Source organism: Chenopodium album, chromosome 22 (assembly GCF_948465745.1).
Source record: "Chenopodium album chromosome 22, dcCheAlbu1.1, whole genome shotgun sequence".
Taxonomy (NCBI): domain Eukaryota; kingdom Viridiplantae; phylum Streptophyta; class Magnoliopsida; order Caryophyllales; family Amaranthaceae; genus Chenopodium; species Chenopodium album.
This window is the reverse complement of record NC_137855.1, coordinates 8,916,310-8,939,911: the sequence shown is the minus strand read 5'-3', so window position 1 is coordinate 8,939,911 and position 23,602 is coordinate 8,916,310. Positions and strand designations below refer to the sequence as shown.

Sequence of the window (23,602 nt, the reverse complement as noted above, 5' to 3'; positions counted from 1 at the left end):
AACTTTTACCAAACTTTTTTTTTATTTTGACAGGATTTTGACCGAGCTTTCATCAAGCTTATTTGCAAGATGTTTACGAGAGTATTGGCTCATTGGCATTCATAAGGTTGAGTATTATACTCTCTATTTCTATATACGTGTTAAAATTTATTTGACACAAATGCTTACTCACAAGTTTGACCATAAAATATGCTATTTACTATATTTATAAAAAATATGGGAAAAAAAAAATCTGAAACTATACAATAAATTACATTAGGAGTATAACATTTGAATTTAATACTAATGTCAATTCAAAAAAAAAAGTACTTGTGTCAAATTCAAATTATTGCGAGCATTTAAAAATAATACAGTAACATGTATAAGAACGAAGTCGGTTCAGATTGATAAATCAAATTTCGTCTACAGTAATGATACGGAATACTAATCTTAAATTCAATCCGACCCAATCAAACCCAACCTATTGCAAGCTCACACCTCAGGTAAATAAAAGAAGTACGGAAAATACAAAAGAAATATTGACACGATATACTAGTAAACGACGCTACGTTGTCAATTTTCAACAAATGCAACAACTGTGTCTGTGTTATTCCTTTCTCCACTATTCCACTCTACCCCTGTTCTTCACATTTATTTTTCTTTCCAGAAACTGCAAATTTCTTCATCATTTTCCCCCAATTATCTTGCCATTTTTGGTTAAAAATTCTCTCTCCTAGGGTTTCCATTTCTGCAGAATTTCTTCATCAATGGAGGATCAAACACCCACAATTTCAACCGCTATAAAGGTCGCCAATGCCAGGTTAGTGATGAAAAATATCGTCGAAACTTTTGATAATTCGAACTCAAATGTGTTTTCAATTCCTTCTCTTTCCGAACAATGGAGTGCTTTGCAGAGTTCCTTCTCCATTGTAGAAGCTTCAATGGTGAGTCGTGAGAAGGAACTTGAGTCAAAGGAGAGGGAAATTTTTGATGTTTTTGAGAGAGTTGAGATGTTGAAGGAGAAGGCTGAGGTGAAGAAGAGTGAGCTGGAATTAAGGGAGAAATCAGTGAAAGAGAAGGTGGAAGAGGTGGAGATGAGAGAGAAAGAGGTGAAACAGAGATATGAAGTGATTGAGTTGAAGAATAGGCAGATTCTTGAGAATCGGAAGAAGTTGGAAGGGTTGGGGAAGGAGATTGAGGAGCGTAACAGGGTGTTGGAGGTGAGAGAGGAGCAGTTGGCTCAACGGTGTAATGTTGATGAAGGGTTTCAGTTGAGGGAGAAGGAGATGATGGTGCGGGAACAAGGGTTGGATTCGAGGGAAAGGCGAATTCGAGAGCGAATGAAGGAATTGGAGTTGAAGGAGAAGGAGGTGAATGAGGGGATGATGAGGCGTGAAGAGGGGTTGGATTCGAGGGAAAGGCGAATTCGAGAGCAAATGGTGGAGTTGGAGTTGAAGGAGAAGGAGGTGAATGAGGGGATGATGAGGCGTGAAGAGGGGCTGGTTTTGAGGGAAAGGCGAATTAGAGAGCAAATGGAGGAGTTGGAGTTGAGGGAGAAGGAGGTGAAGGAGGGGGTTCAATTGAGGGAGAAGGGGATGATGGATTCGAGGGAAAGGCGAATTCGAGAACGAATGGAGGAGTTGGAGTTGAAGGAGAAGGAGGTGAATGAGGGGTTTTTGGTTTGTAGGAATGAATTAGAGGTTAAGAAGAAGGAATTGATTGAGGGTCGTCGAGGATTGGTGTTGCAACAGAAGAAGTTGAATGAGCAGTGTGATGAGTTGGAGATGAGATCTAAGAGAATGGTGGAGGAGCGTAAGGTGTTTGAGTTGAAGGAGAGAGAATTGATTGAGAGTTGTGAAAGGGTGGATCTGATGAAGAGGGAAGTTCAGGAAAGGTGTGGAGCATTGGAAGTGAAGGAGAAGGAACTCGAGGTGCGCCGAGGAAAGCTAGAGTTGAGAGAGAAGGATCTTGGTGAGTGTATTTTGGCAGTGAACAGGAAAGAGAGGTTAGTGAATATGGATGCTCGAGCATTGAAGTTGAAAGAAAAGGAAATGAGTGAGAGTGCTCGGGCATTGGAGTTGAAGGAGAAGGAAATTGATGAGAGATGTAAAGGGATGGAGTTGATGAAGAAGGAAGTTGATGAAAGGTGTAGAGCAGTAGAGTTGAAAGAAAAGGAAATGAATGACAGGTTTCGAGAATTGGAGCTGCAAGAAAAACGAGTTACTGAGAGTCGAAAAGGGTTGGGTTTGATAGAGAAGGAAGTTGATGAACGTTTCCGAGCAGTAGAGTTGAAAGAAAAGGAACTGAGTGAAGGTGTTCGAGTGCTGGAAATGAAAGGGAAGCAGACAGATGAGAGCCATAAAGGCCTGGAGTTGGTAGAGCAGGAGCTTGATGAGCGGATTCGAGCTTTAGAATTGAAGGAAAAGACTTTGAGTGAAGGTTTACTAGCTCTGGAGTTGAGTAAGCAGCAATTGAATGAACGTCGTGTAAGTCTGGAATTAAAAGCGAAAGAAGTTAATGAATACTTGAGGGTGGTGAAATTGGGAGAGAAGCAACTGAATGATAGTGTTGAAGCTCTAGAACAGAAAGTAAAGCAAATAGAGGATTGTTGCAAGGGGATTGAGCTGAAACATCGCCAAGCAGCAAAAGTCAGAGAGAAGCAGTTGAATGAAAATCTTGAAGTTCTAGAAATGAAAGCAAAGGAAGTAGAGGAATGCTTTAGAGTGATGAAGCTGGAGGAAAAGAAAATGAAAGAGTATTCACAAGGGGTGGATGCAAAAGAGAAGCAAATAAATGAGCAGTGTCAGGATTTGGAGTTGAAAGCGAAATTCATTGATGAGCGTTGCTTAAGTTTGGAGTTGCAAGAGAAGCACATAGATGAGCGCTTCCAAAGTTTAGAGTTGAAAGAGAAACAGATCAATGATCTTTGCAGGACAATTGAGCTGAAAGAGAAGCAACTGAATGAGGGCCTTCAAGCTCTTGAACCAAGAGAGAAGCAACTGAATGAGGGCCTTCAAGCTCTTGAATCGAGAGAGAAGCACATAGATGAGTGTTACCAAAAATTAGAGCTGAAGGTAACACAGATCAGTGAGCACAGTAAGGTAGTTTTGCTGAGAGAGAAGCAACTAAATGAGCGCCTTCAAGCTCTTGAACCAAAAGAAAAACACATTGATAAGCGTTGTGAAAATTTAGAGTTGAAAGAAAAACAGATTAGTGAACAGTGTAGCGTGGCTGAGCTGAAAGAGAAGCAATTGAATGAGGCTCTTCAGGCTTTTAAAATATTAGAGAGGCAAATAGATGAGAAATGCAGGGAAATGGAGCTAAAAGAAAAGGAGATCAATGACCGTTATGAAGCAATGAAGTTGAAAGAGAAGCAGATAAAGCGCTACATAGCACTGGATTTGAGAGAAAAGCAAATCAATGAGTTTTGCCAAGTGCAGAATTCTGAACATAAACAATTCAGTGAGAATTTTGCTTCTCCAGAGTTAAAAGAAGAGGAGCAAATGAATCGGACTAGGGATGGGTTAGAGTTTAAAGAGATGCAATCAAGTGACACTAGTAATGAGCTTGCCAAAGCGAAGAATGGTGAGCTTCTTTGCTCTTCTCCCTTTATTTTTATATCCGCTACTAGTATACACGGAGTCACACCCAGTATTTGATGGTTGATCAGCTTGTGTATGGTTGCATATAAGCTGAATTATATATAGTTTTCCCTTGTTTCATCCTTTGATTTGTATATAGTATAACCCACATAATTTGGAAATTTTGTTTGAGGTGGTTTTCTTGATTGTAAATATGTAACTGAGCTCAACCACCCCATTCCATGGATCCTGGTCAAGAACTCTCTTTTAATTTAGCATGTATGTAATAATCTATTATACTATACATGAAATAGTTGTAAATTTAAAAAATATGTCATCATGGATAAATTGTAACTCTTGTGAAGTGGCAGTGGCACTGCCACAAAGGGTGAAAGTAGTCAAAGCGCCATATTTTGATGCTGATGCTATCTTTCAAATGGGTGGAGCCATAAGTGAAACTTACTTGTTTTATGTTTGGCCTGTCTAATAATATTTCTTGGAATATGATAGTTCAAAGAAAGAAAACTAATTTTGTAACAGCAACAAATTAAATTTGAAACCATTGAACATACCATATTCATAAGAGTTTGATATCAAAGATAGCCCAACTAATCTGTCAAGGGTAGTTAAGCCAATGTTGGCTCTCTGCATGTGTTAAATCACCCCCCCCCCCCCCACTCCCTAACCATATAAAGAATTATGCATCATAGTGTGGATGTCCATTTAATTTTTTCTTCCCTCTTACTTGATCTGTTAAACTGAAAAGGAGTCTCTAAGTTGTTTTCCAACTTCCAATGCATTCTAGACATCAATTTATTATGCTTAGCTCATGGGCAGTACTTTTATTAGATATACTTGGTACAGAATATTGAGGAATCCATTCCTTCATCTTAATAGATTTCTATGTAAAAGCTAGTTAGCTACTAGTACCATTCCGAGCATATTTCTGTACGGTAGTACCCTTGGATATATTCAATTTTAAGATTGTATTTTTTTCTCTGTTCTGCATTCTTGCTTCCATAAATATTTTGTGCTACTGAAAATGTATGAATGATATAGTATTTTGTACTTAGACTGCAGTTGTTGCCGTGGTTTCTTGTTGATCTCCTCTAATCTTAGTTTGCTCACATTATCTTTTGAATTTCAGTTTTCTATCTGATTTTTCTGAGAATCTAAAATAATCTCAGACCAAATCTTAATTGTTTCTTCATGTTTACTTTTTAGGAAGCTCCACTTCAGTACAAGTTGAAACTAAAGAGCCTTTGCCAGGGACTTTGACAAGTTCTGTTGCTTCATCCTCCATTAGGTTGTCTGATGACATTAAATTGCTATGCAAAAATATGGACATGAAAGGTGTAAGATCTTACATTATTCAGCATGTCAAGGAGTATGATATGTTGGAGGATAAGCTTTTAGATTCTCTTTGTTTGGCATCAGATCCAGCAAAGCTTGTGCTAGATGTGATTCAAAGTTTTTATGAGTTGGAGTTGGAAGAGGTTCCGGCGAAAGATTTTACAAAAGGCTGCATATTTCTGTTAGTTCAGTTAATGAAACTAAGGGCTGATATATCCTCTCATGTGAAAGACGAAGCTAGAGAATTTGCTGACATTTGGAAGATGATGCTGAAGCAGGATGATATTTCTTTGGAGAATTTTGGCTTTTTGCAGTACGTAGCCTCATACAAGCTAGCAGAGTTCTACCAGGTGGATGATCTTCTTTCACTTTTTGTAACCTTTTATGATCAGAGGGAGGTTTATCAACCCGAGAAGAATACATATTTATGCGATGCATTGGGACTAACAGTAAAGATTCCAGGTAATTGAAACTCTTAATTCTCTTAATACCCGTGTTTATTTTATTCATTAGTACCGTACTTCGTATATACCTTTTCTACTGGTAAAAGATTCATGCATGAAAATCAATTTATTTACGAGTTTTGATATTGCTACTCAATAAATATGTTGAAGTGGGTCAATAGAATGGTTACATATATTATTTACTGACATGTCTCCAGTCTCCACCATAGTAAACCAAATTGTAATTCTAGTCTAGTGGATTAATCTACTTTCTAGGGGCTTGAGTATAAAGGACTTGCATAGTATATATGTCAATAAGTGGTATTTGCTATGACCTTCATATCCAAAAAAGAATAGATTGGTTCAGTGTCTTATATACTGCAAAAACTTACAACACATAGACTAAATTGTATGTCTAATGTCTACTCTCTTGAATTAATCAAATTTGTTTGAGGCTTGAGAAATAGTGATCAAAAAGAAAATGGGCTTTGTACATAATAGCTGTTGAAAATTTTTCCCAGACAATTGCTGTATAAGTGTATATTCATCATTTTAGGATCTGGCGATCTGCTTTAGTGAATTATTCTCTTCTATGGAATAATATACTGGTTCATCAACCTTCTCTCTTTATTATCATGCTATCTTCTGTACCATGGGAGTAGCATGGGAGTACTTTCAAATCTTCAATTAAATTTGTAGTCAAGACAAGTATATCTGACTAGTGAACTGTAGCTGAAGGGGCTAGTGCAGAGGAATTTATAGCTCTAGGATCTTTGGCTCTCTATGATTCCTTGTCTTTCTTAACTTTAGTGTGTTTGATATGAGCTGCTTTCCTTTTTGTGCTCTGGCCCTGGCTGGTTGATTAGTTTTTTTTTTTTTCCTTCTCATATGTAATAAATTATATTGGTAATTTTGTCATTGTCTTGTGAACGTGTCCTAGGTTATCTCATATTGACTTTGTCTTAGGCTATTTGACTAGAGATCAAATTCTTTTGTTCATTATACAGACCTTGTCCAATCTCTTATTTTGAGAGATGAACAGCTGCAAGGAGTGAGGTATGTATGTACACATAATATGGAAGATGCTTTTCCAATAGCTCCACTATTGAGAACCCATTTAGCGAACATCCACAAGAGCGTTAAGAAGATACTCAACAGTGGCAGCAGAACAGCTCAGGTACATTAATCGTTATTTATTTTTTTTTAAAAAAAAACTATAGGTAATCTTTTTTATTTACTCATGCAAAACTTGGAACAACTCACTAATTGATTTACGCAATAACTGTATATACATGTTGTGTGTCTAGTACTTCATAGGTTCTCTTTATTGAAATCCAGCAGGTTTGGTATAGTATCTTTCGTAATCCTGTTGGTTAGACATGATTTAGGTATGTTTCCTCAACATGTTAGGTATAATTGGGTAAAATATTTTAATTAAGCGTTTTTTTTGGAGCTTGTACTATGTCGTTTGTTCCTGATTCAAATTTCCTTTTGTACTGCATTTGTGCCACAATGGGTTGCTTAAATCCAGCCATAAGTTTTTTATACTTTTTTCTAATTTGTTTTTATGCGAAGTATATACATAATTTTATGATACCCTGGATTGCATGGCTTACTCTTCAATTGAATACTACCCTATTAGTTTGAACATATGTACAGCTATAGTCATTTTGCTAATTTTTCTGAGGCGGCCTGCCTATCTAAATGTCTGGAGACTTACCACTTATGTCTGTTACACATGAACATGTACTCAAGTACACAACCCTGCAAAACCTCAAAACCAGAACTTTGTCTGAAGGAGTGTAAAAAATTGATAAATCAAATTTCTTTCCTTTATCTAGTTTGCAATTCCCTTGGTGCTTCTCTTTACATGAATTGAACTCTCTTGCAGGATGATGCTTCTGATACAGAATTAACTGCCCTCAAAGAAGTTGTCAACTGTATTTCCTACTTCAAGCTTGATTCCCATTATTCCCCGGATTCTCTTGAATTGCGCATTAAGCAGTTGGAAGAGGAAAGGGTAAAACGAAAGACCAATGCACGTTCGTTTAAAATAAAGAAGTGTTCAGACTTGGAAAAGACAGGAGAAGAGGGGATGGAAACAAATAATCCAACTCTTCCCCCTGACTCCCATACCGAGAAGAAACGCCCTGCAGTCTCTGTAGAGTCTGCTGAACAAGAAAAGCGTCCTAGGGTAGTTGCTCATCATGGGTTAACTCCTCATAATCCTAGACCTTTTAGACAGCCTGCCAATATCTGGCCCTATGGATATCCTTTTTGGCAACATCAATATCTGCCTGTTACTTGGCATAGCTATCATCATCATCCCTTAGGTACCATGTCTAATGTTCCATATAATACAAGAACAGGTGAGTTAGTTTCTGGAAGTTACCCTGTTGGCATGCCTACATTGGTTTATAACGGTAAGGCAATTATCTATATTACATCTCTCACCCGCAATTTTGTTTCACTGCTAGACCTCTTATCATTTCTTTGATTTACTATATATTCACAGCTAGGAGTCAAACTCAGAGAACAGCACGAGACAGTGATTCCATTGCAGTGCAAACAAATTTTTATAGGAGATAAGTTGAGCAGATGATTATTTTGTGCATAGAAACCTGATCTTGCTAACCATCAGCTTACTAGTTCCACTTGCAAATGGTACGATGTTTTAAGCACTTCGAATGTCTAATCATGCCAGATTATTGAACTTTCAAAGATACCAGATGTGTACAAATTTAGGTTAAGTAACAACTCGTGAATGTTAAGTGTGAATATCAAGATCATACGTAGGCAGGTACTTAAAATTTCTAAAATTTCTACTACGTACTTGAAATTTCTCTAGTCTGATGAATTTGGTATCTGTATATATTCCTTCGTGAACAGAAGGCAACATGTGGTGTAAATCCTTCTTTAATTTATGTTTCTTGCTCGGAATGAACATTATTTATTATAAAAGGCCAGGGATGAAGGATTATCAATAGATTGATGAGCATTCTCCTGGTAAGTGGTAAAATTTGTTGGAAGTTCCCTCCATTCCTAAATAGTAAGTGTTTACATGCGGCTTTCGGGAGCTCTCTCCATTCACCTGGAAATGCAACCTTCCCCCCTAGTGAAAGAAAATGTACTAGCCTTCTAGGTTTAGCTGTCCTGTTCAACAACCATGTTCTGGGTTACACTACTATGTTAAAACATGAGCTGATGAGCATGTGTGTGTCCTTCGTCGATATTCTTGATGCAGTAATATGACTTTACTGGACTGCCAAATTTGAGATACATTTTTGCTTTGTTCTAAATTTTGATGAGTCGTGTTTATATTTTGGCCCTGTTTGGTAGTAAGTTTATTGGGGGTATATTAGCTTATTTGACTCATTTTAGCTGACTGACTAGTCAAACAAGCTAATACAAGTGTTTGGTAGTAAGCTTATTTCACTAAATAAGCTCTTTTTGAAAAAGCTCATTTTAGGAGCTTTTTCAATTAGCTTATTCATTAATTATTGTGAAATGACACTTATAACCTCATTTAATTTAAAATCCTATCTAAACTACCTACCCCACAAACTCCGCGCATGGAGAAATGGAGCAAGTATTTAAAACGGAGGGAGTAAAAATTTCTCTAAAACACACCTTGTTTATTTATCTCCTATTAATTCAGGTCATAACATATACAAGTATAGCTTACAATATCTAACACGACACGACCGAACACGAAATTAATCTGAACACGACCCATTTTGATAAATAGGTCAAATTATGGAATTATCTTAACATGAACACAATACAACACTAATTTGTACAAGCTCTATATGCGAGTAAACATTTATGTGCCTTTGTGTTCATTGTTCATATGTGCATACTTCATCCGTTTCTTTTTAGTTCCTACACTTTTCTATTTAGGAGATTGTTAATCAGTTGCATCACTTTTCATTTTTGACATTTTTTTTTCTCTATCTCTCCTACCCACTGGGTCCAAGTCACTTCGATTTTTGTCCAATTTTTTTTGTTTGGTGTTCCACCTGTTTTACCCTCTGAGCTAAGTCGGATTCGAGATCAATTCTGGGTAGTTAAGTTCCGGTTTCCTTCCAATTATTGTTGCGGGATCGAATACGAGTTATTCCTACTCAGTATATTCTCAATCACCACTACACCAACAGTCAATTAATTGATTTTTGTCCACTTGCGAATTTGCGATCAATTAATTTTTGACAGCTCCAATCTGGGAATCAATAAAGTGTCCAAAATACGTACTTCGTAGTATATTGGAAGTTGGAACCGTAAAATGAATTTTGGAATCGTAAAAAAAAAAGAAGAAAAAAAAACAGCAACTGTTAGACAGACAGAAGTCCTCACTACTCACTCCTCGTCCTCGGTGCTCTACTGCGTCTCATCGTCTTCCTTCCTACCCACTCTCTATGTCTGTATATTTTTCTCTAAATATTCCATGAATTCATCATCAATGAAGAATTCTTCTCACTTTCAAGCGACCTCCATTTCTCTTCTCTCCGAACAATGGAGTACCTTGCAGAGCTCCTTCTCTTTGCTCAAAACATCAATGGCGGACCAAGTCAAAGCAACCGAGTCAAAGGAGAGAGAAATCCTTGTAGCTGCAAAAACTGTCGAAAATTCCCTTAAAGAGGTCGAATTGCTGGAGAATTCCATCAACCAGAGGCTAAAAGAGGTGCAGATTAAAGAAGAACAAATTAATGCAAAAATCGACGCATTTGAAGTAAAAGTGACGGAAATTGATGAACTTAGCAAGGAATTGGAGGCAAAACGTTGCGAAATGGCGGAAATGAAAGCGACGATAATGGAGGAGAAAAGGGTGATGGAGGGAGAAATTGAAGAGCGTCGAAAAGTGGTGGAGGAGAGAGAAACTGAGATGGATGAACGATGTCGAGTGTTGGATTGCAAAGAGAAAGTTTTGAATGAACGAAGCCAAGAATTGGTGATGAAATTCAACGAATTTGATGAGCGACGAAAAATTCTGGAGATGGAGGAGAGAGAATTGAAGGCTAACCAAAGCAAATGTATTGAAAAATTGGCATTTTATATAATTTAGTTACCTTTTTTATGCTAATTTATTAATCTTTTGAATTATTCATGCAGTTAATGGATGAAGATTTGTTTACATTTTTACTAAATAGGGTTTTAGATTATTTATGCATACATTCAAATATGGATTATGGGTTGCTGTTGACTTGTTGATGATGGTGGTGTTTTTGACCTTTCTGTGATGAAGTTGATTAAAAAAAAAATAATCAATTTTGTTCATATCTTTTGTTTTTGTTTTTTTTCCTTTTTGATTTATATATATTGTAGAGTTACAAATGACAATGATGTTCACGGGATTTGATCCCGGATTAGAGTTAACCATATTTTGGTGATTGGTATCCTCGATTGCTCATATGATCATATGTATTCGAGTTAAATTGGATTTGATCCTCTTGGGTTGGATTTATGGCAAAACTGCCAATGTTAATGCCTTAATGGTTGTGGCAAAGGGCTAAGATCATACTCTATATGTCTGTGAAAGTTGACATGTCTGAGATTAGATTTACTTGCCAGTTTGAACTAGCTATGCAAACTGATCTTAATACTGTAATCCTGTTTGATTAATGCGGCCTCCCCCCCTTCGTTTTCTCCCGGTGAAAGATAATGAAGAAATTGTACTAGCTGTCCTGCTCAACAAGCCTGTTCTAAAATTTTCTTGTCTTGCTGTGTGTCTTGGGGAGTTTGTGTTTTAGCCTCCTAATTATTTCACTAATGGGCCTAATGGCTTAGCACATAGAGCAACGACAATGTAAGAAACTACTAACACAACCTATGACATTGAGCATTGTGTGTGTGTGTGTGTGTGTCATTTGTTAATACCCTAGCTAAACTAGTATGACTTTGCTGGACTGCCAAAAATTTACACACTTTTCGCTTTGTTCTTGATTTTGATGGGTAATGTTCTTGTGAATTTATACAGGACCCTAGATGCATTTTTTAACATTGACATTATCTTTACATTTGATTTCTTAGTTTGGTAGTTGTCATGGTCTCTTTTGGAGTTCTTTTGATTTAAATTTGCTCTTTTTGCCTTGAGTGTATGATGACCCTTAGACATGGTTTCTATACCTTTGTTCCTTGGCACTTTTAATAGAACTTGAAGAGCTTACTGCTACTTTGTCATTACTAATGCCCCTCGAACCCATAGCTAGCTGGTATACAGCTTCTCACTTATCTTTCTTTCTTGGCATGACAGTGATGACACCCTTTGTTTAACTTTTAATGCTTACTATTGTTCTATTACTTGCATAGAGCTTACAACTTCTGCACAAGCAAAAACCAGAGAACTTCAGCCAGTGGCGTGGAGTGAGCTTCAATTGTTGTGCAGAAATATGGACACAAATGGCATGATATCTTACCTAATTAAGCACTACAAGGACATACATATGATGCTTAGCAAGATTTCTGATTCTCTTCAGTTGGCACCAGATCCAGCAAAGCTTGTTCTTAATGTGATTCAAAGTTTATATGAGCTGGTTAAGTCAGAGAATATGACTAGGCAAGTTTACTTTGCTAGTTGCATAGCTTTGTCAGGAGCATTGATGAAACTAAACACTAGTATCACACTGCATATAAAAGATGATGCGTTGAAGTTCAGTATCATGTGGAGAGATTTTAGTGCTAAGCAGGGTTATACTCAGTCTCAGCTTATGGAGATCTTTGCCTTCCTGCAGTTTTTAGCTACATACAAGTTAGCAGATTCTTATGATGAAGATGAACTTTTTTCACTTCTTGGGAACTTCTATACTGAGAGTGAGGTTCGTTGGCCTGAGAAAGACTCATATTTGTGCCGGATATTGGGATTGAAGAAGAAAATTCCAGGTATCTTGAATCTCTACCTCTGCCCTCAACCTGAAAATTAATAGAATTGCAGTTTTATTCCTGTTAAAAGTTTCAGAACCCATCTATTGGAAGAGGGGTAAGAAATACTCATATTGACCCGAATGTCATTTACCTTTGAAAGATTGATATGCATGTACAGTAATTTCTGTACCCCCCCCCCCCCCCCCCCCCTCTCTCTCTCTCTCTTTTGTAAGCTGTATGAGTTGGAGATGGCCTTTTCTTTAGAGTAAAAGAAGCTTCGTCTGATCTAATAAGGATAATAATCATGCTTGCATATTGGACGAGGCTCACGTATCTTATGTAAATGACTAATGACTAGCTTGCTTCTACCCTTGTTATCATATCATCCTTTGTATATATACTTAAATACTTGTGTGTATCTTTATACACTTGTAAGCCTATTTAAAGCAATTATAATAATTGAATTACCATTCAAGCTTTCTCCAAATCTATTACAAGCATCCTCGATGTCTTCATCTAGTTCAGATAGCAACTGCTAATAGCCTAGCCTTGTAATATGTGTCATTTTATCCAGAATATCCATGCAGTTGCCTAGAAGCATCGTGTTGTGTAAATGTAGAAGTCCGATCCATAGCTCCATGCTCAACTCAGCGTATACAAAAACATCATATCATCATAGAATTTGCTTTAACGAATATATGAATTAATTTAAGCCAAGTTGTTCAATTAGTTTTTTTTTTTTTTTTTTTTTTTTTTTTTGAAACCAAGTTGTTCAATTAGTTGGATAAGCAGGTTTTAGTACTTGTCTCTCATCTGCCTAATAAGCATGTATTTCGTCAATGATATTTTTAACTGCAGCTGAACATTTCTGGATGTAATTTGTTTCAAGTCTGTGATTTTTCTTTCACAGATTTGATTAATATTATCATAGCAAACATCACTTAACCCTCCTTGTTTCCCGTTCACAGTTCACTCGGACTAAACTTACTGAAGTTTAGCACTTCATGATACCTTTATTTTGTAAGCCTGTGGTTATTCGAGTCACTGAGTCCACACCTAATTTTATCTACTTCAGGTTTTATCCGATCTCTTATCAAGAGGGACGAGCAACTTCGAGCAGTTGTGTATATATGTGCATTCAAGTTGGAAGATGCTTTCCCACCAGTTCCTTTACTGAAAGCCCATTTGGAGTGCATCCAGAAGAGAGTGCAGGAAATGGTCAAGAAAGACAGTGACAGAGCTCAGGCATTGTTGCTTAAATCATTCTATTTTTATGTTTTTCGGCTCCTTCCTTGATTATTCCTTTTATTAGTAAATATTAGGTTTCCAAATATTACAGAATACAAAGCTGAAGTTCTACCTTATCTTTGATTGATCCTATTATTTAAACTTGCTGCAGAATGACGCTGTCAACATGGAAATATCTGCCCTCAGAGTCTTAATCAACTGCATTTCCAATTTCAAGCTTGAGTGCAGTTTTTCACCTGCTCCTCTGGAATTACGCATAAAGCAACTAGAGAAGAAGTTAGAAGAAAGGACAAGTGCTGAAAGCTAATGACAGTAAAGAAGAATCAAAGTAGCAATTCATCCGCTGAATTCAGTAATAGGATTATCCAAGAAGCTGGGGAGTCTATAAGATTGCTTATTTAAGGGGTTTGATACTCAATACTATTTAACGACGGAGTATGTCCTCCACAAGTCAAGAGTAAATTATTAGATACACACAATAGCATATTCATATGACATTGTTGATTGAGGAAATTAAAGAATATAAAGGGGTGGTTCGTAGATAACGCACTAACGCTTGGACCTCAAATTTTGTATTAGAGGGATTAATATTGATACAGTTGACAAATTGTAGATGATGATTATCTTGATGTTTTGATGCATTATTATAGTGTCAACGACAGCAACGGACAAAGTAAGGACTAGAAATCAAGGCGAGCCAATGCTTCGAGACGAGCTTGCATGGATGGGCTGATTTAACCGGTACTCGAACAAGAATCTCCATTGGTCTCATGACTGTCACTTTTTATTTCTGTTTCTCTCTTCATTATTGCCATAATTTAACCATGTAATTTTGTTGGTTTAAACTTTATAATATGGAGTATAGGTTTTGTTGAAGGAGGGAGGGGTATAAATATCAATAAATATCATCTCATTTTTTATTTTTTATTTTTTATTTTTTATTTTTTTTTGACAGGTCATCTCATTTTTTACTTATCTAATTAGAATTTTTTATTTATTTAAAAATCTAATTATTAGAACTTTGACGTAAAAATTTTAATAAATATATCTTTAATATAAAGTTTCATTAATCGTTTAAAAATTACACCTTAAACAATAAAGTAATTTTTTTTTTTCTAAGTATGGTCTGAATTTTATATTTCCCAAAGATTCCTGTTATGTGTGGACTCTTCTGAGTTTTGATTTTAGAGATCAGGTCGAGCAAACTAGTTAACTAGATACTCCCTCCGTCCCCTTTTGATAGTACCTTATGGGCATTTTTCACGGGAATTAATAAACACGAATAGTTAAAGTACATTGAAAAAGCAAATTGACATTGGGTATGTAAAAAAGTAGAGAGAGAAAGTAATAAAAGTACATGGGAAAACATAATTTACATGGGAAATATAACTTTGCATAAGTATTGTTGCAAATTGGAGGTAATTTTAGTAAAAAATTAATATTAATGGTTGTTGAAAAAAGCAAATAGGGTGAACATTTTGGGACTAAAATTTACCCAGGACTATCAAAAGGGGACGGAGGTAGTAATAAAGTCCAAATTCATTGTACTCCCTCCATCTCCTTTTGATAGTCTTTTATGGACAAATTTTTGTCTCATTTGCTTTTTTCAATAACCATTAATATTTATTTTTTAAATAAAATTTTCTCGAATTTGCAACAATATTTGTGCAAATTTAACTTTCCTTTGTAATTATTGTTTTACCATGTACTTTTATTATTTTCTCTCTCTACTTTTTTTCATACCCAATGTTAATTTACTTTCTCAATGTACTTTTACTATTCTTATTTGTGTTTATTAATTCCTGTGAAAAATTCCCATAAGGGACTATTAAAAGGGACGGAGGGAGTAATTTGTATCCATATCTTTCATTTATTTTGCGTTTCTAAGAGGAACCTAATACGTCTATTTATTAGGCCCCGTTCTCCTCACCTTATTTTTTCGGAACTGAAATTATTTTTACTGAAATAAAATTATATTTGTTGAACACAAATTAATTTTACTGAACTGAAATTATTTTTGCTGAACTTAAATTTATTTTACTGATTTTCTATTATAATTCTTCTTTAAGAAAACTAAATGTTACTGAACTGAACTTATTTTTACTGAACTGAAATTAATTTTAATGAACCGAACTTATTTTTACTGAACTGAAATTATTTTTACTTAATATTATTTTTTTAAAGTGAAGAGAATAGGGCCTTAATTATTACAAATTGATCTTTTAAAGGTAAGTATCAATTGAGGAGGGATCCTAGATCAATAAGTTCCCTATCAGGTGCCATATTTTGTCACATTATTTCATTTTTTTTTTTTTTTTTTTTTTTGAATAAATATTTATGCCCAATAAGTTCAAACAACTTTTTTTTTTTTTTTTTTTTTTTTTTACGGGAAGTTCAAACAACTTTTATTTAAGGAAAAGATCAAACAAATTTAGATAAAATTAAGATAAGATAAATGTAAGAAAATAAAATTAATTAATTAATTTCATATTAATATGGATTATCTAGTTCTTGTCAAAAAAAATATGGATTATTTAATTTACAATATAAAATTCCTCAAAAATATTACAACCAGATAGAATTATTAAATAAGATAATTTCATTTATAATCTTATACCAATCAAACTTATCCTAAATTTATACTTGTCAGTTGATTTTTCTTTTTTATTACTACCTCCGAACGATCCATTTAGCCTAATTTTAGTCCAAAAAAAAATGACTCATTTGCATTAAAACACCTAATAAATTTACAACAATATTTGTGCAAAATTAGCTTCCTTTATAAAAATTTGATTTTCCATATAATTTTAGTACTTTCTCTCTCTATTTTTTAGAGACCCCATGTAAATTTATCTTTTCAATATATATTTTTACTTCTTTTTATTTAACTTTCTTAATACCCGCATAATCAACTCAAATGGATCGTTTTTTCGGGGACAGATAAAGTACTCAGAAACTTTGTTTTTTTAAGGGTAATTAATTTGTGCTTGTAACCTTTTCTTTTAGGGGTATTTAATTGTAATTTTTTTTTTTTTAATCAATAATTGTACAGTAACTTTTTATCCTACTACATGGTCTACCTCTAGCTCACCGCCATATCCACTAATTTAAAAAATAAAAAATAAAATAAAACAGCTGTAATAAAATCTTTACATTAAAACCCCAATTGATACTCCGAGTAAAATTAAGAAACTTGATCTTCACTTTCCAATTTCCATAAATCAAACACAAAAACAATCTTAAAAATGGAAACTTGATTTTCACGCATATCTCTTCCTTCCTTCCTTATAAATATCACTACATCTCTCACCTTCCATCTGAAAATCCTCACTTAAAACAAAAATATACGATCAAATTAGAAGTCCTCGTTTAATTGCAGAAAATTAGCGTTTTTAATTCTTGGTGAATTTTGGGGTTTTTTATTCTTGTTAATTTTAGGGTGTTAAATTTCAAGAACAACAACAACAACAATGTCTGTTACGAATCAAACAACGAACGATCTTCGAGTTGCGAAGCTGTTAATGCTGAAACTCGGCGAAACGTTTCAGGATTTCCAGGCGAAATCTTTCTCAATGCTTGCTCTAACAGAACAATGGCGAACATTGCAGGCATCTTTTGCAAAGGTGAACAAGTCAATCGTGGAGCGAGTCAAGCAGGTGGAGTCAAAGGAGAGAGAAAATCAGTTTGCTCGAACATCGCTTCAGAATTTCAAAAAGGGGATTGAAATTAGGGTTAAGAAATTGGAGTTTGATGAGAGTTGGTTGAAAAGAAGAACTGAAGGGGTTGAATTGAGGGAAAAGCAGATTAAGGATTGGTATGAGTCGATTGAGTTGGAGAAGAGAATAATTCAAGATCGGGTTAAGGCGGTTGAGATTTTGGAGTGGAGGTTTAAGGATGGGTTCGAGAAGGTTAAGTGTGTCGAGGAGAGGATAAAGAAGGTGGAGGAGCGAGAGCGGGAGGTGGTCGTACGCGAAGAGGCTTGTAGTGTGAGGGAGAAGGAAGAGATGGAGGATATTGATGAGTTGTATAGTGTGTTGTTGGTTAAGGAGAAGGAGATTAATGAGACGACGAGGGTGTTGGGGTTGAAACGGAAGGAAATCGAGGCGGGTTGGGAGGTGTTTAAGGAGAAAGAGAAGGAGTTTAAGGAGGAATGCTTGTCGATGAAGTCGGAATCGAAGCGATTGAGGGTGGAAAGTGAGGTGTTGGAGTTAAAAGAGAAGGAGATTAAGGAGCGATTCTTGTCGATGGAGTCGGAATTGGAGAGATTGAGGGAAAAGAGCGAGGCGTTAGAGTTGAAAGAGAAGGAGGTTAAGGAGAAGTGTTTGTCGATGGAGTTGGAATCGAAGCGATTGAAGGAGCAAAGCGAGGCGTTAGAGTTTAAAGAGAAGGAGATTAAGGAGCGATGTTTCTCGATGGAGTTGGAATCGAACCGATTGAGGGTACAAAGTGAGGTGTTGGAGTTAAAAGAGAAGGAGGTTAAGGAGCGATGCTTGTCGATGGAGTTGGAGTCGAAGCGATTAAAGGAGCAAAGCGAGGAGTTGGAGTTGAAGGAGAAGGAAATTAACCAACGAGTGGAATCGAAAGTGAACAAGCGTGTTGAATTGAAAGAGAAGGAACTCGAGTTGAAGGAGAAGCAAGTGAATAGGCGACTCGAAACGAAAGAGAAGCAAGTGAACAAGCGACTAGAATCGAAAGAGAAGCAAGTGAATAGGCGACTCGAATCGAAGGAGAAGCGACTTGAAGAGCGTTATAGGCAGATTGAAATCAAGGAGAAGGAAATCAATGAGAAATTGGTAGCAATGCAAGCGAAACAGAAGCAAAGAAAGAGAAGACGTTCTTCATACTAGTAGATAATACAGAGTATTAAGCTAATTATGGTCATTTAATTAGCGTCAAAATTAGCTTGAAGTCATTGTATTTGTGTTCTGTTTGGTTTGGAGCACTTCTTGTCTATTATTTTCAACTACTGTATGCTAATTAGTACTGTTCGTTATTATATCAACTATAATAAGTGTCTATTATCTATATATTACTACTCTATTCTTTTCAACTATTAATGAGTGTGGATTAATCGATTATCAAAGTATTCTGCCTGGTAGGCTGGTAGTGGTAGTCGCTAACATGTGAAAAACTAGCGAAAATATAAATTTGGGAAAATTCAAGTTTATCAATTTGATAAACAAAATTTGTTAACAAATGGTACAATTGTAAATAAATCAACAACTTTTTATTAAATATGGGTCCCAATATTGTTGATATATTTACGAAAATGCCATGATGATTGTGCATTTATGTTGTTTTATTTACCATTTTGCCATTTGATAAACAAATTTTGTTTATCAAATTGATTAACTTGAACTTCCTCAATTTGTTTCAAGAGTTTTCAATTATCATTAAATTAACTGATTAATGGGAAAATTGAAAAACTGATCAAAATTTAAAGTGAAAATTGATACGGAGTAATTTGTGTAAAACCTGGAAATATGGATCAAAATCAACTTGTAAACAGAAATAACCTTGGCTTCAATATCTCATATCTTGTGATTGAGAATACTTCCACGGAGTGATGAAGATATACTTCCTAGTTCCTATAAATTAAATGGATCATTTGGTTGAATAATTTGGAATGGGTAAGAATCCAATCCACATAGTTTAAGGGCTTGTCCGCTTGTTTGGCATCATTTTTGGTTTTCAGTTCCCTGTTTTATTTAAAACTAAAAACCAAAAACAAGAAACAAGAAAAAGGTGTTTCCACTTTTCTATTGTCAGTTTTAAAAATTATCAGATTCTAATAAGTTTAAATATTTTTTGACTCATTATGTGACATATATAATATATATTTAAAAACCAAAAAACTGAAAACCACAGCGATGTCAAACGAACCCTTATTTTTTGGTTGAGTTTTTCCACCTCCTCCCCGGCCTAAAATTCACAATCCATAGATAGATTGTGAATTTGATATTCAATTAAACAAATTTGATAAAGCACGGTAGGCGCTAGGCGCTTCAGTTATGGAGAACTAATAGTTTGCTTCACTGCAGAAACTACTTCGATGGAGTTGTTTCAGTCAAGGCGGAGAGAGAATAGAGAGGTAGAGGAAGGAGGGAAAGGGTTGCAGGAAAAAATTAAAGAGGAAAAGCATTAGTCAATCACATCGGGGTTGAGTCAGGTAACGCATAGAAAGACAACAGTCAACATTAATGGGGGTATAATGGTAAATAAACATTTTAAGAGTTATATATGTCATGAGCTCGTGAAATTGTTCATAAGAGTATTTTCCCACTTTTTAAAAGGTCAATGCATGGTTCATGCAGGCGGATGCACGATCCACATGTTGCATCTCTTCAAAAAAAAAAAAAAAAAAAACGAAAAGAACATTGCATAGAAATTTAAAGAACATTTAGTTTAAGTGAAAAGATTATATCATAGAATTGTATAGAAATGTAAAGAACATTTAGTTAAAGTGCAAAGAACATGTTATAAAATTGTAAAAAACATAATGTGTAGTTAAATAATGTTCTTTATCTTCATGTTCTTTTATTGTCAGAATAATGTACTTTTATTTGTGACATATGTTAATTGTTTATTTTGAAATATTTTTTGAATTTTGTCTTTAGATTATGGTGGTTGAATAAAAATAATGTTATTACATTATGTTATCATTAGAGGTGATAAAAAATTCGGGTCGGGCTGGGCCTTAACATAATATCTTGTGACCATAAAACCCGGAAAATGTACTGGGCTTTTCGGGTTTTTTTCGGGCCGAGTTTGGATTTTTTTTAACTAAAAATGCATTTTTAGGCTTGTCTAAACCCGCCCTATTTTCGGGCTGAATCGGGCCGGGCTGGGTCGAGTCGGGCCAAAGTTGATCACCTCTAATTATCATATTTTTAATTAATATTACGGATGTTCTTTAGATATATATAAAGAACATGAAGTTATTAGATGTTTTTTTTTATATAATATAGGTATTGTTCTTTAGAAAACAATTATATGTTCATTACAATACAGGCATACATCTATATGTGATGTTTTTTATGAAATAGCTATGTGTTTTTTACAAAAGAGATGTATGAACGGAATGTTCATTCTGCGATTTTAAAGAGAAAACGGATGCACGGAGCATCATGCATCCGCCTCCATAGAAAAAATTTCATTAAAAGGTAGGGATATTTTGAAAACAATTTTAATAAGTATAATATATTTTATAAAGTTCTCTTCTTATTAAATAATATCTTTTATATAAAAAGAAAATAAAAAAGTTAGACTGCAAGTCTATGCACTTTAAACCTAGTACGAAGTATATTGTATATTTGTATGAGTAGTTTTCACCAATTATTCCTTTTATTTTAAGAAAATTTAAATATCTAAACTCACACCTCAAACCCACAATATTTGGGTGTAGAATTCAACGGCCAAGTGCATTCTTCAACAATGATTGTGGGATCAATCCCCATTAAAGGGAAATTGATGGTGGGGATTTCGTTACCCTTCTCCCCGCTCTCAAGGGGCCTTGTCCCGGGTCAAATATGTCTGTGAAAGGCTTTGGTCCGAATAAAAGGGCGTCTTCTCCTTATTCAACAAAAGTAAACCAATCACATGGTACTGGTATAAAGAATCAACTTAAATTTCGACTCCATGCCATCTTGATGTCATTTCAAATTCCTAACTCAAATCACTCTACAAGCGTAACGTGGGTTCTCTTAGATGATAATATACATCAACTAAAATAATTTGATGTTCATATAATATTAAAATAGTTCATATAATTATGTAAAACATCTTAATATACTACGGGCCTGTTCTCATTGACTGAACTCAGCTGAACTGAACTGAACTGAACTCAGCTGAACTGAACTGAACTGAATTGAAATGAATATTTTATAAGAGAAGGAAATTAGGAGCTGAACTGAACTGAATTTCAACGTAAGAGAACAAGTCCTACGTATATAATATGATTTAAATCACTCTTACAAAGATTTAAGGGCATATACGTACCTGAATTTTAAAATAAATATTTCACTTAAAATCACAATCATGAACAATCCTTGTATTATGTTTTTGTTAGATCTGTGTGTAAACCATAAAAAATTAAACCAAAGAGGTAAATGATTTTATATATGCAAACAATGATTTTATTGATAATATTTGGGCTACAACTCTCAAAAGAGGGATGCGGTCTTTGTAATTTATTCTACCTAATAAGCCTCTAAGGAAAACTAGAAACAGTCTTATTTATATATAGAGCCATTTGATTAGAGAACAAGTTAATTATCAAATAATCTACGAGATCTTAAAGATATTATCATATATATTTTATAATTATCTCTTTATTTACACGGTGGAACCTCTTTAGTCAAATATATAGTCAGATAAGAAAAAAAAATTGAGCCTTTGAAAATTGTGAATTGAAAGACTCCTAGAAAAACCTAAGTTGTGATTCCATGATGAATTTGAAAAGACTCCTTGGTTAGTTGGGTCGTTTGACTCGTTTATATATATATATATATATATATATATATATATATATATGGTACAATAGAAAAAATATACTCCGTATATATATTAACTATAGTGAAAAAAAAAAAATCTATAACAATAATATAATAATTGCACAATATAATATTATATCTATCTTAAACCTTTGAATTTTTGATAAGAAGGTAATAATACTCTATTATTATTTAAAAAGTTTTCCAAATAAAGAAATGGATCAAGTATTTAAAAACGGCCGCAAAAGAAAAGTGGAGCAAATATTTAAAAACGGAGGGATTAGCATCCATTTTTTGCAAAAGTTGCAAAAAATATGAAACGAGGAGGTAGTATATACAAAGTTGTATGCCATGAGTATAATTGTGCACACTTAATTGTATTCTTTTTGACAACTTGTGTACACTTGGGGATAAGAATTTACAATTTCTCATGTCTAATTATTCTTTTTTTTTTTTAAGGGTAATTTAAGTAAGTTTACTGCTCTTGATCCTTCTTTTTTTTTTAATTTTTATTTGCATCATTTGAGAATGCACAAAGTTGTAGGAGATTAATAAAATATTGTGAGTGAGTAACTAAATTATTATAGTAAAAGTAAGATGGTTAAGCTATGTGAGAGAAGATAAATATTTTTATTATTTAAGTGGGGACCATGGAATAGAGAAATGATAATATAATTTGAGTGGGGTTTAAAGTAAGAGAGAGAAAAACGATAAAATATAGTATAAAGTTAAAAATACTCATTTATAAAAAATAAAAATAAAAATAAAAAAATAAAAAAAAAACATAAAAGAAAAGTGATGCAAATAAAAAAAAACAGAGGGAGTATTTAATTCTCAACTTATACGAAATAAAGTAAACCATTTGCTTCAAAAAAAAATAAATAAAGTTAACCATCATTTGTATCTCTTAAAATTCACCATTATATTTTGGACAATGCTATATATTACTCGTAAGTGATACATATAAGTATTAAATACATACTAGAAAATCGTATAAAGTTAATAAATCATAAAATATAAACACTAATTACACTAATTTACGCATGTTTTTTTCGTGAATTTCTAATTTTATATAATTTTTAAGAGTGTATTTAATTCTTAGACGACATATAGCATTACTCTTATACTCGTATTTTTTGGGGTAAAAAAAACACCTAATTTGGGCTTCTGGCTAATCTATAGTAAGAAATAAATCAATAATCTAACACAAAATACGGAGTACTTTTGCGTCTCTAAATTACATTTCTACTTTCCTCTATTATGTGAAAAATAAATGTTAGAAATAGGAATGTAATTTAGGGATGTATATTACTTGTTAGATCTACTCATTCACACAAGAATATCAAAGATTATGTTAATATCTTAATACGATTGAAAGAATTTGTTTTACTCATTTAAGTAAAACTAGGTTAGATCCCGTGCCATGCACGGTAATTTCAATATTTATCATTAGTTTAATATAATTATTTTACTATAAAAAATAATATCAAATTGCAAAATAGGATAAAGTTCTGTAATTACAATTTTTTTGAATCTTTAAAGAAAACAGAGGAAAAAAAATGCATGCACGACTAATAAAAATAATCATGGATTACATTACAAAGTTATAGATAATATTACATTATTGTATTGTATGACTTTGTTCCCG

The 23,602-nt window shown here is 34.2% G+C and overlaps 1 protein-coding gene across 1 annotated transcript; it reads left to right on the top strand.

Moving 5' to 3' along the window:
* Positions 1 to 641: 641 nt before the first annotated feature.
* LOC145603894 (uncharacterized) lies at positions 642 to 8,219 on the top strand. The gene is made up of 5 exons (XM_081659866.1): positions 642 to 3,564; positions 4,785 to 5,375; positions 6,364 to 6,533; positions 7,248 to 7,779; positions 7,872 to 8,219. The coding sequence occupies exons 1-5, from the start codon at positions 747 to 749 to the stop codon at positions 7,943 to 7,945; spliced, it is 4,185 nt and encodes a 1,394-aa protein (XP_081515992.1). The 5' UTR covers positions 642 to 746; the 3' UTR covers positions 7,946 to 8,219.
* Positions 8,220 to 23,602: the final 15,383 nt, after the last annotated feature.

Coding starts and splice junctions, on each gene's coding strand:
- LOC145603894 (XM_081659866.1), top strand. CDS start 747: ATGGAGGATCAAACACCCACAATTTCAACCGCTATAAAGGTCGCCAAT. Junction 6,534..7,247: donor GTGGCAGCAGAACAGCTCAG/GTACATTAATCG, acceptor ACTCTCTTGCAG/GATGATGCTTCTGATACAGA. Junction 7,780..7,871: donor GCCTACATTGGTTTATAACG/GTAAGGCAATTA, acceptor ATATATTCACAG/CTAGGAGTCAAACTCAGAGA.